The sequence below is a fragment of the Pseudozyma hubeiensis genome (genome assembly GCF_000403515.1).
Source record: "Pseudozyma hubeiensis SY62 DNA, scaffold: PHS53, whole genome shotgun sequence".
Lineage (NCBI taxonomy): Eukaryota > Fungi > Basidiomycota > Ustilaginomycetes > Ustilaginales > Ustilaginaceae > Pseudozyma > Pseudozyma hubeiensis.
Genome location: NW_012133835.1, coordinates 259,876 through 275,346, shown reverse-complemented (window position 1 = coordinate 275,346; position 15,471 = coordinate 259,876). Strand labels below are relative to the sequence as shown.

The following is a 15,471-nucleotide window of genomic DNA, read 5'->3' as shown; positions in this document are numbered from 1 at the left end:
AGTTCAGGCGAGAACGCTCGCCCTTTTGTGCGTACTTTTCACGTGGCGCATAACTCATTTGACAAACACTTAAGGAATGTAAACGTCCAAACACTCAGAAACCCGGCAAAACGGGTTTACGAGGGCGACAACCTATGTTTGACCTCTACTTTCACATCAGACATGCGACATGATGCTTGCAACTTATTCTTCCTAAAATAAGGCGCCTGAGGGAAACTCACATTCGCCACCTGGCTAGCTGTCAACTTACCACCGTGGACCAGTTATCAACTGCAATTCAAACATCTACAAAACGCCAGCCCTGCACTGATCCACGCAGAGTAACGGAGTGTTCAGCAACTCTAGGGCCACCAAAACTCAACAAGGTTGCCTGGACGACAGAAGTACGATCTCTTTCGCATTATATTGCTTCAGCGATCGTAGAAAGAGAGTTGAAAGTTCTTCAATAACCGGCATGTGTAGGAAGTTAGAAGTCAAGCCAAAGATGCGGCAGTGAGCAAGCACGCTTGGTTTGTACGAATTGAGCCGAGCTCTGTCCGTGTGCTATCAATGCAGCCCAAAGATGATTTGGAAAGCAACTCGCTCTGTTTCAACTTGTTCAAACACGGCAGTTCCACATCCCGCTCCAAGACTGAAGGACGTTACAAAAGAAGTGTTAAGACAGAGTTCAGCGTGATGCAAAACTGGTCAAGGGTTCACAGAGAGAGAGATAGAGAAGACAACAGAGGTTCCACAAATGCGATAAGGGTGACAAGCATACTTTTTCTGTTCCGCCCAGGGGCTACGTGTGTGCATTGTACAACGCCTGTTCTTACTTGGCTGTGCAATGAAGGGGAGCTTGAAGCGCGGCTCAAACCGCAGGATCACTTTGATTTTCCCAAAATACACCCAGTCCTTGTACGTTTCCAAGTCTTTGAACTCAGGGACGTGTCCAAGCAAAGACAAAATGCACCCTGGAGGATAAACACGTAGTAAATCTGCAGGCAAAATGGTGACCGCAAAAGAGTCCACATCTGGAGAGACATGCACGTCCCAGCTGTCAACTAGCGCCAAGGGAGGGATGCGCTGCAACCTTGACTGGCTGTCCTCTTGCGTATTCATCAGCATGGCTGGGCGTGCTTGGCTATCCTCTTCTGTTGTGTCCGGTAGCAGCACCACTATGCCGTCTTCAGGCATGTCTGGTATATCTTGATGTGCTGCTGCTGGTGTTGGATCCGGTGATGGTAATGCAGGCAGGTCTGGCAAAGTCTCTGTCTGCCAGCTCAGTGAAGCTGATGGTGCTGGCAGGGGACGCTGAGCGCAGTGGTGCATGTCTGGAGGTCGACGGTGAAGCGGCTGGGAATTCGGGCGCTTGAGCAGAGGACGTGTCTGGTTGGATTTCCTCCCAATTCCACGTTGGCTGTCAATGGCGCTGTCACTGATGCTGCCTCAGCCTCTAGCTCTATCTGTGATGGTGACGGTGACTGTGGCAGTAGCGCTACAGGTGACTCTGCTCTGTGTTGCCCAGACTCCAGTCCGTTACAGCATCGCCAAGCCTCACTTCATCTCCTAACCCTGAGTCTTGCCTGAGATCATGGTGTTCCAGCCACGCAGGAGCTGACTCTGGTTGTGTTGACTGGGATAGCGGTGACACTCCCAGAGTTGGCTGAAAGCGCGCAGGCTGAACTTCTGGTTGTGTGGTGCGCTGGCATTTCCTGACGCCCTGGTGTACGCGCAGCGCCGCTTCGCTCATCACCACCTGTCCACATGTACATGCCATCAACCCCACCGCAGCTGCTGCTGCCTGACTGACGCACTCTGTACGATGTGCTTTGCGTATGTGATTGGTGATATTGCTAGCAGCATAGCTGAACTGACAGACAGGGCAGGTGAAGTGTGCCATGGCTGAAGAGCGGCGGTAAAGACAGTGACGGCGCAGATGGTTGCTAGCAGCTACGTGCGTTCCAGCTTGTATTGGACCGTCCTTCAATTTTGTGGCTGACTGTCCTCCAGCTTGTAGCAGACCGTCCTTGGAGCTCTAATGGACCGTCCTCCCCTTTGAAGCAGACCGTCCTCCTGCTCACTACAAATTTCAACTTTTTTTGTAGCAGACCGTCCCTCAGGTGAATACAGACGCGTCTCAAACTTGAATTTCTCTTCGTATTCCCCACCCCAATGACTACCTTGAATGGAAGCAATCTCTCATCGTCAAGCAGAGGAGTCTTGTGTAGTGCACGTCTCTCTGAGCTGACTATGAATGTCTTCATATTTGACTTTGGTTGCCTTGGCGTTCTGTAGAGCACGTCTTCTGATTTCTAGTCTTGACTTTGACGCGCAATATTCCCAGGTAATTCCAATGAACTACAACGCATCCCAGAAATTTTATAGTGCACGTCTTTGGCAATACAAAGATAATTCTGAGGGCGTGTCTCCAGGACCGCTCTACCCTGCTTGATCTCCATAAAACCAGGTAATCCCAACTCACTACAACATGTTGCTGAAATTTATAGTGGATGTCTTCCGCATTATGAAAATAATTCTGAGCACGCGTCACACTGGCGGCGCTTGCCGCTCTGTTGCAATCAAAACCCATGTGCATGTTAAACTCGCAATTGTCATCGCACCGTCGATTCCATTCATCGCTGTCAACTACCAAATAAGCAGGGGTGGGTCCCGAGACGGAATTGCGCTTCTCCATGGGTCCATGGCCCAGTTGCGTTGAACAGATCTGCAGGATTCGCAATGATGCAAGTTGTGAAACAAGCTGTCAGCAGTGTGTCCTATTGGAATTGAATTTCTCCAGGTCGAAGATCCGTCAGACCTGCACTGGGACATCTCAGATGTTGGTGGAAAGAGATAAGCGAAGGGTCCAAAAAGTGTCTCTGGTTCAGCCTCTCGGCAGAATCGTCGCTGTCCCACCTACAACTTTCATACCGTCCAACAAGGCTGTTTCTCCCAGCGCAGATGCCGACGAGGTCGCTATGGCGAGTCCAGCGTCTATTCGAGATGCATCTCGTCACTTGTCGGCGCGCGTGCCCTCTTCCAATGATGCCCGCCGGTTGAGCAAGCGTCCTCGAATCGCCGCGGCGGAAAACCTGCCTTGCAAAGACGGGCTCCGCAGTCTTGCTTCTGCAAGCACGAAGTCACTCAGGCTTGACCACGCTTCGATCTCGCCATCACTGCCGTCGCTGCTCCACAGTACCAGCAGAGAGCCTTCTCGAGCAGGAAAGCAGCTGGGAGCAAATCCGAGCAGTGTCACGGCCCTTGCTGTACACAAGCGCCGGTTCACGCGAAGTCGATCAGGATGCAGCACATGTCGCACCCGCAAGGTAAAGTGCGACGAGGCACGCCCCCACTGTCATCGCTGTGTCGAAGACGGGCGTAAGTGCCAAGGATACATCCAGCAGAAGCACTCCGACTCGCATACGTTGCAACGAGATTGGCAGAAGGTTCCCGCAGCACGGATCGCGCAGCCATATACGGATCAGCGCGTTGAAGCCGAGAGCCAACAGCGTCTGATATCTTCCAACGACAGGCTTTCAACGAGTTCCTTTGATGCCCTCGCCCCGTACCCAGCGACGTCGCCTCAAGATCTCGATGATTGGATCAACCTGTTGTGCTCGTCCATTGGCAACGATCTTCCACCGTCCGACACTGTGGGTATCAGCGGAGTCAAGCCTACGAGGTGCGACAGAGCCACCGCCAATCACAAGCAGACTCCTCATCAGTTCGGAACTTGGGCTGAGCCGCCAGGTGCTCAAGGGGTCACGCCACCCTCTCACGCATGCAGTCAACGCTCGGCGGAAGAGCAAGGTCTCACGACATTGGCAAGCGCTGCCGCTGGAATATCCTCCACGGCACTTCAGCAGGGCTCCCCAGGATGGTTGGAATGAGGACTGGCTTTCCATCTTGACGGTGTCACCTTCAAACTCTGTGCAATCCAGCGATGACTGCCACGGATCCTCATTGCCGTCCCCGACTCACTCAAGATTGCCGACGCTCGACCGCACCTCCGAAGCTGACCTGCAGAGACGCATTCGTGCGCTTTGTGTTACCAAAGTGCAGCTTGAGTCGGTCTCGTTCTTCTTCAACACGACAGCACGCTGCTTTCATTTGCTTTCCGCTGACACAAATGTGTGGCGAATCTTCTTCGCCCAGCTCGCTTCTGAATCGCCAGTCATCCTCGACCTCGTTGGCTGTCTGGGGCTCACCCATCTCAGTTTGACACAAGACCATCGCAGGAAAGCTTTGGCTCATGCTCACTTCTCTCGCTGCAAGACCGAGTGGGACAGCATCATAGGCCCGTTGCATTCCCCCGATGCCATTGAACATGCTCTAACGCATGTCACCACCGCTCATCGGGTCCTCGAAGTGCTTGCCGGAACCATCCTCATTGCGCATATCGAGCAATTCAGCCGTGGATTTGCCACCTGCTCTCGTGCTTACACCTCGTTTGCCATTGCAGTGATACGCAGATCGACCAGATCAAGCTCAGCTGCATGGACTACCGAGCTTGACCAAGGCCCTGGATCAGCTTTCCGCTTCTTTGTCCGCATCTTGCTGTGGTGGGAAACCATGTCGCGCACCATGGGCCCCGCAAGCGAGCAAGGCGACGTACTCGACATCTTTCAGAGCGTATATCAGTGGGAGGAACCAGACGATCCAGGTCGAGATCCAATAGACTGTTTGACACAATGCGTCGTTGGATGGCCTCTCGACCTTCTTGAAGCGGTCGAACGCATCACTCTACTCAGCACGCACCACGAAATCGTGTCCTTCCTGCCCCAAGCTCCCTCTTCGATCCCGCTCGCAATGCCATCGGCAACGTTGTCGCATGCCTTTGAGAGTCGCATTCCACTGCGATTGCAGCAACAAATCGAAACAGTCGAGACGCAGATCCGGCTTGCTAGACCTTTACCACTGGTGCAAGACGACAGCATCGCTGCCGAGCTGCGCTACCTCATCTTCGAATGCCTTCAATCCGCTTCGCTGGTTTACCTCTGCAGGATGCTTCTCAAATCGACGGATGCCGTTTGGTTCGAGATTGACAAGGTCACATGCTTCCTCGAACGCAAACAGCACCACGCTGACCAGTCAGACGCTGTCGGCAGCTCGCGTACTGCTTTCAGAGGCAACGGCTCTTCAGGTGCTGACCTTCAGCTCACACAAGCGATGGAGATGCGAGGCAAGTGGTGGATCCGAGCGCCAGATGGAGCGTTGATTTGGGCCTATTTCCAATGCGCTTCCGAGATCTTTGGTGTTCTCGAACCCGCTCTTGACGTCGTACCTTACGGCAAAGGCTCAAAAGTGCAACATCAGTTCGGCAGCGGTGAACCTTTCCCGCTGGCGTTAGGCTCACAGATCACCCTCGGCTCAGACTTTTATCCTGCATATGCACAGTCACGGTCCGAGAGACGACAGCGATGCCGACGGTCGTTGCTCCTGTGGGAGAAATTCGACGAGATCCAGTGCGTCTTTCTCTGCCGCCACTTGCTCAAAGCTATTTGGGACCGACGTGATCTCTACGAGCAGGAAAACCACCACGTGAACGGCACAGACACGACCGACGTCGGGGCCAACTCATCCGAGGCAAGGTACGATCAAGCTGGAGAGCTCCAAGAGATATGTCGGCAAAGGCGTTGGAGGCAACCGCTCATCTTTTAGCGCATTCGTAGCGGCGTGCCTTTGCGTGAGCTCGGCGTGCACGATAGAATTTTGGTCAATTCAGGACAATTCCGGGCTGCGATCATGGTCAAAGGTGTCTCGAATTCTTTGGTGAAAATGAAGCTTTGATGGTCAATGAACCAAAGGTCCTTGGTATACCCCTTTATAGCGATTCCAGCAGACGGCCGGAAATACGAAGCTGCCGACCAGGAATACAGAAGTATAGTTCATGTTGGCGCTTGTCACCGGCCACGTAGGGGGCAATGATAGAAAAACGCACAGAAGCACCGTAAAGACGATGGTGATCACGTTCGCTGAGATCGTCAAAAGTGCGGGCATCTTGAACGGAGGATCCCATGAGCTTCCACAATCCGAAGCTTCTGCAGTCATATTGTCGGTGTCTACCTTTTCAGTGGTGGGTCCTGTCCCACTCTGCCTGCTTGCTTGCCATCTTGAGACCAGGCAGACATACGCAACGATCGCATAAGAGACTGCCAGCAACTGTGTAGGGGCCGAGATGAGCGCGTTGAATGCTGCCGTGTTGCCAATGTAGATCAAGCAGATGAGGCTCTGGCTAATCATCACTAGCACTCCAGCCCGAAGCGGTGAGTCGAACCTGGTGTTGATAGTGCCGAAAAAGGTGGAGCATGGAAATCCGCGCTGTCGGGAAAACCCGTAGACGCATCTGGTCGTTGCCATCACCACGTCCGCCATGGTGATCAAGAAGGAGATCAGAGGAATAAGCAGAAGCACAATCGCTCCCGAACGCGACGTCTTGATGCGGAGAATCTCGGCAAAGGGAAACCCAGTAGGTGTTGAGATGATGTCTTCGAGCTGAGGTAGCGTAAAGACGAGCACGAACGCGTACCCCAGCGTAACAGCAATGCTCATGCCTAAACCACCAAAGATGGCCAAAGGTACCTGCCGTGCAGGATTTGCCATCTCTTCCGAAAAGTGGCTTGGTGCGTCCATGGCTGTGGTGGCGAGTGCAGCTTGCGAGAGACCTAGCACCCATGGGATAAAGTTGTTGCCCCATCCCGACAAATTGGCAATGTCGACCAGCGCAAATTCGACCGTATTGTAGTCGCCTCGTGACTGGATGAGCAGCGTCAAGACTACGACCAACAAACCCACTACAGACCAAGTGAACGCAAAGACGTTCAGACGCGAAACAAGTTTGGAAGCAAAGCTCGAAATCGCAAAGGCAAAGCCAGCAGCTGCAATGCAGCACACCGAGACGTGCCACCTTTCGATGACGTACGACGGAAAAGTGAGATTGATCATGGCTAGCAGGATCGTGGACGTAATCAGCTGGCCAGCAACGCTGAGAAACACGTAGCCCAGCAGCACGATCCACGAAGTAAAGTACGACAAATGTCGCCCGTGCAGACGATACACCCATGCAGCTTGACCTGAAGCGTGGGGAAACTGCGATGCGGGCTCTGCCACAGTGACAGCGGCAGCCATGTTGCCAAAGCCCACCACAATCATACCCCACACGAGAACATTTGCACCTCCGCTGGCCAACGCCGTGGCGGCGCTGGCAGAATACGCGATCCAAGTCGAGAGTGATGTGTAAGCTAGAGCAATGGCGCCGAGCGTGCTGAGCTTTTTGCCCAACACCGCTTCGCCGGCCCCATAGACTTGAGCTTGCTCCTCGCCATTTTCTCGGACGAACGTGACCGGCGCTTGACGATCAAGCTCCGTAACAGTGACATGTTGGGTGGGTCCAAGGTCTTTTGCAGACCTCTCCTTGATCTTGATGTCCATCTTGAGTGTTGAGACGAGGACGGAACAGGAGTGCCTGGGAGAGTACTTGGTCTGCTGCAACAACCTTGGGCAACGCTCACGTTGGCAATCGTCCGTCTTCTTATAACATCCAGTTTGGCAAGGGCGTTGATGATAAGAATGATCCCGCTTAGACGTGGGACCGTCTCAAGAGACGAGTGTGGCGGGATAAATCTCGGCTCAACAGCGACTGCAACAATGAAAAGCTTATCACCTTGGGACGGGTCTAATGCAGGCTTATCAACCGAACCACGAGGTTGTCAGCTGCAGCACCATGGTCTTGTGACCACAAATTCGGTTGATGCGATCGATGAAATCGCCTCGTCCGTGACTCGGGTGTGAGGATGTTAATCTAATGTATGCTCTCGCTTGCCAATCGTGGGGCGATAAGGAACATCCAGCCTGATGCGGGGTTTCCAAACCTCAGCGACCCCGCCGTAGGCTTCGGTAGTACTTGTTGCAATGACATTACAAAACCCTGTTTGAAACCGGCTTTGTATACCTTTCTCAAGCAGAGTTTGCCCTCTCTCCAACAGGTTCATCACCGCCCGCGGTGAGTAAGTATCCGATGCAACGAGAGCGGGAATATGAGAGTTGTGCTCACTGCAGTGTAGTGCTGTGTCGTTCCCCCACTCCAAAGAGCTGATGCTTCGTACAATACAAGCGGCGTGATGCGATTGGTTGGTGTCGTACAGAAATTGAGCGTTTCGTGCTCGCCGGTCATAGCACGTAGTCGCGTTGCCGAGAGCATTCTTTGACCGGAACTGGATGTCAAGGGTGGGGGAAGCGGCAGCGTGTCCCTCCGGGCGGCAGAAGCAATCTCGGTATAATTGCACCAACGAGTAAGCGAGCCAATCGGAAGGCGTCGCTTAAATCTTTGCAGTGCTTAAGCGACGCTTAGATTAGGCAGATACGGATAAGAGTCTGCTCGCGCCGTTTTTGCTTATTGTCCCTTTCGCACCGTAACTGGACAGCAGCGAGGATAGAAGCATCACCGTGCTACAGTCCTTTCACACCCTCGATTGTGTACTTGCCGATGCAGATTGAATTGCAAGCGATAGGCTCATGAAGGATCAGACCGGTTTGAGCGCAACGCAGCAGTCTCGCAGCGTTTGAACAGCTGCCGTGACACTACTGAATGACATGAACCCGCGGCTGCGTCCCCTTCTGTGGGTCGCACTGCCGTGGTCACAACGTCTTCGTTATAAAGCACCGTTTCCTGCTTGAATAATCCGTCTTGCACCCAACAATGCGTACTCAGTGTCTACGAGCAAGCTTTGCATTCAACTACATCAGTCACAATGGCACCAACTGCAGTCGACGTGACCAGCTCCGCCATCAATGCCGCAAGTAGCGCTCCTCTCAAGACGTCCAAGCTGACTTCTCCCACAGCCGAGCTTCACCCACTGGATGACATCACTCCCGGGGAGAACAACCTGGCTGTAGAACTTATCCGTGATTATCACCGCAACGACGGGTTTGAGCCTTGGTTCAAGGCAGTCCAGCGCCAAGAACCTCGCAAAGCCGTCCTCCTACAATGGCTAGATGCTTACCACGCTGGTCATAAGCCAGCCGCGATCCCGCGCAAGATCGAGGTGCTGTACATCGAGCCAGCTTCTGCTAGAATTCACGAAGCAATTGTCGACGTTGCATCTCAGAAGGTCGAATCACACTCGGTCGTCCAGGGTAACCACAGGACCAATCTCGACATCACACAGCTCGAGGCTTTCGAGGCGGCGCTTGTCCAGGATCCGGTAGTCAAGCAAGCGCTAAAAGAGCTCGGTCTGGAGCCGGACACTCCCATCGCGTCTGATCCTTGGATTTACGGCGCCGATTCCTTCGAAGACCAGCCCTACTTGATGCAATTCCTCATGTACCTCAAGTCGCCGCGCACTGGATACGATGGTGATACATTCCACTACTCTTGGCCTCTGCCCTTTGTACCCGTGGTCGATGTCAATTCGGGAACGATTGTAAGAGTAGACTGGTGCTACACTGGAGATTCGGCCGATGGCATGGTGCATACATGGAAAGAAGGCTGGGCGAGGAGCAACATGGAAGAGCGCGAGTACATGCCGCATCTCCAGCAAAACTTCCAACCTCGAGCCGGACTCAAACCCTTGATAGTACAGCAGCCCGAAGGTCCTTCCTTCACAGTCAAGGGTAAGAGTGTCGAATGGCAAGGCTGGCAGTTCCGGCTCTCTTGGACCGCCCGAGAAGGTTTGACGCTGCACGATCTTCGCTTCAAGGGTAGGTCCGTCTTCCACAGGCTTTCCATGTCCGAGATGACCGTACCCTATGGAGATCCTCGTCCGCCTCTGCACCGAAAGCAGGCCTTCGATGTCGGAGATGCATCCTGTGGCTTTACTGCCAACAGCCTCAGCCTCGGTTGCGACTGCCTCGGTGCTATTCACTACTTCGACGGCCATCTCGCCTTGCCTAGCGGAGTGCTGCTTCAGCAACAGAACGTCGTCTGCATGCACGAGGTCGATGATGGACTCGGCATGAAGCACACCAACTACCGCACCAACAACCCGTACGTGGTGCGTCGCCGTACCCTGGTGCTTCAGACCATCATCACCGTCGCCAACTACGAGTATATCTTCCTCTGGCACCTTGATCAGACTGGTGCCATCTCGTTCGAGGTGCGTGCTACTGGCGTGCTTTCAGTGTCACCCATCGACGCTGGCAAGACCTCCCCGTACGGCAATGTGGTATCTCGCGGGGTTCTGGGAACCAATCACCAGCACATCTTCTGTGTGCGAGTTGATCCACGAATCGATGGCGATGGCAACACGGTGCATTACGAAGACAGTGTTACCATGCCCTTCGACACTGAAGCAGACAAGCTCTTGAACCCGTACGGCACCGGGTACACTGTGCAGAAGACGGTACTTGAACACGAAGGCGGTGTCAACCTAGACCCCTTGAAGAATCGCACCTTCAAGATCACGAACCCTAACAAGATCAACGCCATTTCGCAGAAACCTATTGGCTACAAGCTGCACTTGCCGGCTACTCAGCTGCTGCTAGCTCACCCCGATTCGGTCGCCTTTGCTCGAGCCGAATTTGCTCGCCAACACGTCTGGGTCACCAAGTATCGCGACGACGAGCTGTGGGCTGGCGGAAAGTTTACCAACCAGTCCAACGGCAAGCAGGGCGGGCTGGCCACTTACTCTCAGGCCAAGGAAGGTACGGTCAACGAGGACATCGTGTTGTGGGCCGTCTTTGGTCTGACACATAACCCACGTGTCGAAGACTTCCCTGTCATGCCCGTCGAATCACTCATGATGTCGCTCAAGCCCAACGATTTCTGGGAGACCTGCCCTATTCTCGATATAGCCACAAGTACCCAAGCAGTCAACAAGTCCATCTTGGTCCAACCGAGCGAGGCTGAGGCTCCGTCGTGTTGCAAGAAGTAGCGCAAGTTGTGATAGGTGATAATGTAGAAAATATATAATAATAGATCGGTTGAGTAGATCGCTCGATGTTGTTGATGATGAGGACCACCATTTCCCGACGCGTTTCGAAATAGGGAAGGAAAAGGAGTCGAGTGAGTTGCTCTGGTGCGAAGCGCAAGCGAAACCCAGGTGGAGAAACGTCAGACCGCCTCGTCATGGTACCGTTCAGGGCCAGATAGACACATGATTTACGGGTTGTTTTCTTGTCCTCTGTCCAATTGTGTACATATTGTGAATACATAGATAAGGAAGGAATCACTGCCTTCTAATCAGTCTTGACCGTCTTTGTGCTGGTCGCAGACTTGGCTGAGCCTGGGGTAAAGTCAAAGAACGTACCGTTCGCGAAGGGCTGCAGGTAGTCTTGAAAGTCATCCAGAGTGTGTGGTCTCTCCTCTTCGATCAGGCGTGCGTACTTCTTCATAGCTTCGTGCGTCTCTGCCATTAAAGCAGCACCTCCGAACCAGCCTTGCTCGCGCAGCAATCCGTCGGAAAGAGTGAGGGAGCTTCCAATATGAATCGAGTCCTTGATAGCTTGAATCACATACGGACTGCGTCTGGCTAGACGCTGAGCGACTTCGATGGCAGTGGGGAGCAAGTCTTCGGCTGGAGTGACTCGGTTGACCAAACCGAGTTCAAGTGCCTCGGAAGAGTTGAGGGTCTTGCCTTCAAGACATAACTCGAGCGCTTTGGCGGTGCCTAGGGTGCGCGAGAAGAACTGGGTACCGCCACCTCCCGGGATGAGACCAATTAAGGATTCTATCTGACCCATAACGGGTGTTTGTGTATCGATGAGGACCCTATAGTCGCAAGCAAGCGCAAATTCGCACCCACCAGCAAAACATGCCCCGTTTATTGCGGCAATAAACACTTGCGGCTTGCTTCGGAACAGGTTGCAGACCTCTTTGTAGAGATTTAGATCGGCCACACCGGCAAAGAGTGTTTTTCGAACGAGAAACCTTAGACCCAGCGAAGCGATCATGCTCTCCAGACGCAGAGCAGCTCTGAGCATGAAAGGCGGGGTTGGTAGCCACGACGGCACCGAAAGTCCAAAATCGATGATCTCATCTACATTGTAGTGAAGTACAAAGATGTCTTTGACACCCCCGGTCAAGATCACCGCACGTGTAGTCTTGATGTCGAGCGGAGCAATGATCGCGTTGAGCTCGTCGAAGCACTGCCTATCGAGAAAATTGTACGGCCCATTGACCAGACTGATAATGAGGATGTCAGCTTGAGGGCGCCTCGTTCGGAGGCGGAGTGAAACTTGCTCCCAGTCTGCCATTTTCGACTCGTTTACCAATCTGTTTCCGTGGATGTCTTGTCTTGTTGCCTTACGGAAGAGTGTGGTGTACGTCAATTTGCCCCACTGTGCGGTCCAGAGCTCTCTTATATAGCCTTCGCCCGCTCGACATCTTCTTCTCGGACACGCAACGACATGCGATTTACACTTCCAAGAATATCCGGCAGCTGACACTTGCCAAAGCAGATGGCATCATCGGTGCAAATAGCGCTTTGCGAGGAAGAGGGCTCACGAAGCCAGATGGCGACCTCGTACACGATGAAGGAACGCGCTTTCTGGAATCGGGTTTTTCGCACATGCCCAGTCAGTCGTTTGCCAACCCAGCAGGCACGCACATATTTCCGAATGCTACTCTGAGACAAGCTAGCGCGTGGAAGCAAAGACCGGAACCGCAACACGCATGCAAGGTGGCAACCGACCAAGGACACACTGACGTCTCCAGCAGCGAACGCGAAAATGTCCGACGCGGTGGCAGCTTGGGCGTCACATAGTGCAACAGTGTTGAGCCAGACATGCAATCAGTGCATGTCAAAGAGTATACAAAGCCTAGTGGTAGCGCGCGGGATGCGCACGCTAGGCGGCGGACGAATTTTGGCGGGGGAAGGTTGCGCCCGATCGGAAAAAAAACAAAAAAAAACAAAAACAAAAAAGCGGGCTCGACGGAATCGCGCTCTGCAGACCCGACGGGTTGAAATTTCACGCGCCTTCCCAATCCCAGTTTGCCGATCCGATCACCTGTCTGCCGCCTGTCCAGGAGCGCCAGGGTTAGCCTCTTGGCTCGCTTGCACCCGTCCGTCCTGGCAGGAGAAGGACAAGTGGGCCATCGGCGGACGGAATGCCTCCCCTTGCTGGCTGGCTTGTCCGTCCGTCCGACCACAGACATGCCGAGCAAGGCCATGGCGCGACAGGAGGTGCAGCTAGCTCAGGGATCAGCGGTCACCCCGACGCAGTCTCGGTAGATTCCACAGGCGGCCCCGGCCAGATGAACGTCGGCACAGGTATCGAGCAACCCGACGATTCTGTCACTCAAAGCGACCGTCTCGAATCCTTACGACAATGGATGTTCCATGCTTCCTCTGACCGCCCTTCGCACGGTCCATCACAGCGACCCAGCTCACGCTCTTTTAAATTCGTCGGGGATTCGCAATCGGCAGGGCTTTGTTCAGTGAACATGTTCACACACTCAAAAGCATCCTTCAAACCTCGGCGGGATCTAGATCGACGGGAAAAAGAATTGTAAATTGAAAAGACCGTGACAGTGGCTATGTCCAGGAACCGAGAGGATGCAAGATAAGGAAACAGCGGGATAGGTGAAAGATCAGTGCCGACGAGAAGCTAGGGTAATCAACACTTCTGCCACATCTTGACGTATTCGATCTCCATACCGCGCTTCTTGGGGTCTTGAGGCCAGGTGGGCAGCCACTTGTCCTTTGCTGCCCAGAATTGGCCGGCGGCGTACTCGGCGTCGTTCGACCACGGCTTATTGTCGCCCAGACCGTCTTTGAAGTAGCCGTTGGTGCCTCCGACGGCCACGTTGAGGATCAGGTAGAACTCTTGGTCGAAGGGAGCAGCGTTGGCGTGGGGACCCTGAGCGCCAGCCCAGGGGTTGTCGAGGAGCGTACCGTTGCCCATCTGGGTGGGAAACTGTCCTCTCTTCCAGAATCCGCTGCCGTAGTTGACCACGAGGTTCTTGAATATTGGCGAATGTTCCCATGTCCAAAGCTTGTCCTCGGTCCATTCCAAGCCAAACGTGTGCGAGTCTTGGTTGAACCAGTTCCTCCAGAGGTTGCGAAGTTTGGTGGCAAACCCGTAGCCGTCGAACAAAGGATCGGGACCATAGTGCAGCGTGGAAGCCATTCCGTTGGTGCCTTGGCTCTCGCGGTGAGTGGGGAGGTTGCCGCGGCCTTCGAAGATGTCAATCTCTCCCGAACGCGGCCAGGGCCCGTAGACGGAATCCTTGGGCATCATCCAGATAGCAGGCCACATCCAGTCGCCCGTGGGCATACGTGCCTTGACCTCAACTCTGCCGAACTTGATGGTGCGCGAGAAGTTGGTCATCAGACGCGCCGATTGAATAGGCGGAAGGATGACACCGGTGCTCGAGTTGGATCTGACGGCGCAGCTGGCGTCGGACGTGTTCAAGGCGGTGCACTGGCCAGACTCGGTGAGGTTGAGCGTGTAGCCGTTGGTAATGGCTGCCTCTCCCAAGGCATCCGAGGTGAGCGTGGGGACAATGTAGAGCTTTCCGTCTTCGACAAACGAGTTGTTGGTCGAATCGGTAGTCCAGTCAAACTGCTTGTTGCCAAAGCCACTGGTTTCCATCTCGTGGAACCAGATGTCCTTGTTGATCGTCGTGCCTTCGAACTGCTCGTCGAGAACTAGGCAGTACTTGCCCTTGGGTACCGATGCGTAGGCAAAGTACATGAGCAGAGCAGCACCGACCAAACCGATCGACATGGCAAGTAGAAAGGTCCAGTAGGCTTTGCGTTTGGCAGAGTGACGCTTCTTGCTCTTCAACCAGGGCTTTTCTGCCGGTTCGCCCTCCTTGAGCACGTGCTGTGCAAAAGGCTTGCGGTACTTGAGTGCGACGTTGGTCAGCGATGTGTTGGCGGGAGCGCTGTACAAGCCAGCCGCGGGAACTGCGGTGGAGCTTGAGTATCCTCTTGCATGGTTGTGCACCGAGCCAGGCGTGTTGGCGCCGTTGTTGTCGTAGCTGTCAAGGCTTGTAGCGTATCCAAGCTTGTCGCGGCTGCTTGCTTGGAAGAAAGATACGCCTCGATGGATCGCGTTAGGGGCGGTTGCTCCAATATTTGCGAGAGGGCTGTTAAGGGCCGAGAAAGCTGGGAAGTAGCTGCTATCAGCCATCGAGAGGCTGTGATTACGGCTGTGACGAGGCGAAAAGCTGCCGCTGCGGGGGAAGTCTTCGAGGCGCTCGATGGCTTCCTCCGTCGAGATGCGGGTCGTCTGCTCTACAGTTCGCCTCATTCTGATATTGCTTGGACTCGGATTTATACGACCTGGCTAGCTTCGGACAGCGCTTTTGCTTGAAGGAGTGGTAGCTTGATGGGGACCTCGAGCGGGAAGAGTAGGCCTGTTGCAGAGAGAGGGACGAGTGATGGTCAGGAAGCAAGAAATGAAAGGAGGCTTTGAGCTCTTCAAGCTTTGAGGCGAATATGATGAGATGGAAGAGAAGGAGCGGCGGAGGGACGTTTCTTTCATTCAAGATCTTCTCAAGATTTGAGGGATCTCAGAGTAGCCGCTCGACCCTGTCGATGAAGT

At 53.9% G+C, this 15,471-nt stretch overlaps 7 protein-coding genes across 7 annotated transcripts; 2 read left to right on the top strand and 5 right to left on the bottom strand.

The window, feature by feature from the left end:
* Positions 1-473: 473 nt before the first annotated feature.
* PHSY_005847 (heat shock transcription factor) lies at positions 474-1,311 on the bottom strand (the record flags this gene model as incomplete). The annotated part of the gene is made up of 2 exons (XM_012336455.1): positions 474-631; positions 816-1,311. 2 exons carry the CDS (start codon positions 1,309-1,311, stop codon positions 474-476), a joined length of 654 nt encoding a protein of 217 aa, XP_012191845.1.
* A 1,649-nt stretch (positions 1,312-2,960) lies between these two features.
* PHSY_005846 (potential fungal zinc cluster transcription factor) lies at positions 2,961-5,643 on the top strand (the record flags this gene model as incomplete). The annotated part of the gene is made up of 2 exons (XM_012336454.1): positions 2,961-3,664; positions 3,969-5,643. 2 exons carry the CDS (start codon positions 2,961-2,963, stop codon positions 5,641-5,643), a joined length of 2,379 nt encoding a protein of 792 aa, XP_012191844.1.
* A 132-nt stretch (positions 5,644-5,775) lies between these two features.
* On the bottom strand, positions 5,776-7,413 carry PHSY_005845 (amino acid permease; the record flags this gene model as incomplete). The annotated part of the gene is made up of 1 exon (XM_012336453.1): positions 5,776-7,413. The coding sequence occupies one exon, from the start codon at positions 7,411-7,413 to the stop codon at positions 5,776-5,778; it is 1,638 nt and encodes a 545-aa protein (XP_012191843.1).
* Positions 7,414-8,732: 1,319 nt separating this feature from the next.
* Positions 8,733-10,853, top strand: PHSY_005844 (copper amine oxidase; the record flags this gene model as incomplete). Its single annotated transcript, XM_012336452.1, has 1 exon — positions 8,733-10,853. One exon carries the CDS (start codon positions 8,733-8,735, stop codon positions 10,851-10,853), a length of 2,121 nt encoding a protein of 706 aa, XP_012191842.1.
* A 304-nt stretch (positions 10,854-11,157) lies between these two features.
* PHSY_005843 (enoyl-CoA hydratase) lies at positions 11,158-12,174 on the bottom strand (the record flags this gene model as incomplete). Its single annotated transcript, XM_012336451.1, has 1 exon — positions 11,158-12,174. The coding sequence occupies one exon, from the start codon at positions 12,172-12,174 to the stop codon at positions 11,158-11,160; it is 1,017 nt and encodes a 338-aa protein (XP_012191841.1).
* Positions 12,175-12,278: 104 nt separating this feature from the next.
* Positions 12,279-13,016, bottom strand: PHSY_005842 (hypothetical protein; the record flags this gene model as incomplete). Its single annotated transcript, XM_012336450.1, has 2 exons — positions 12,279-12,555; positions 12,928-13,016. 2 exons carry the CDS (start codon positions 13,014-13,016, stop codon positions 12,279-12,281), a joined length of 366 nt encoding a protein of 121 aa, XP_012191840.1.
* A 520-nt stretch (positions 13,017-13,536) lies between these two features.
* Positions 13,537-15,177, bottom strand: PHSY_005841 (glycoside hydrolase; the record flags this gene model as incomplete). Its single annotated transcript, XM_012336449.1, has 1 exon — positions 13,537-15,177. The coding sequence occupies one exon, from the start codon at positions 15,175-15,177 to the stop codon at positions 13,537-13,539; it is 1,641 nt and encodes a 546-aa protein (XP_012191839.1).
* Positions 15,178-15,471: the final 294 nt, after the last annotated feature.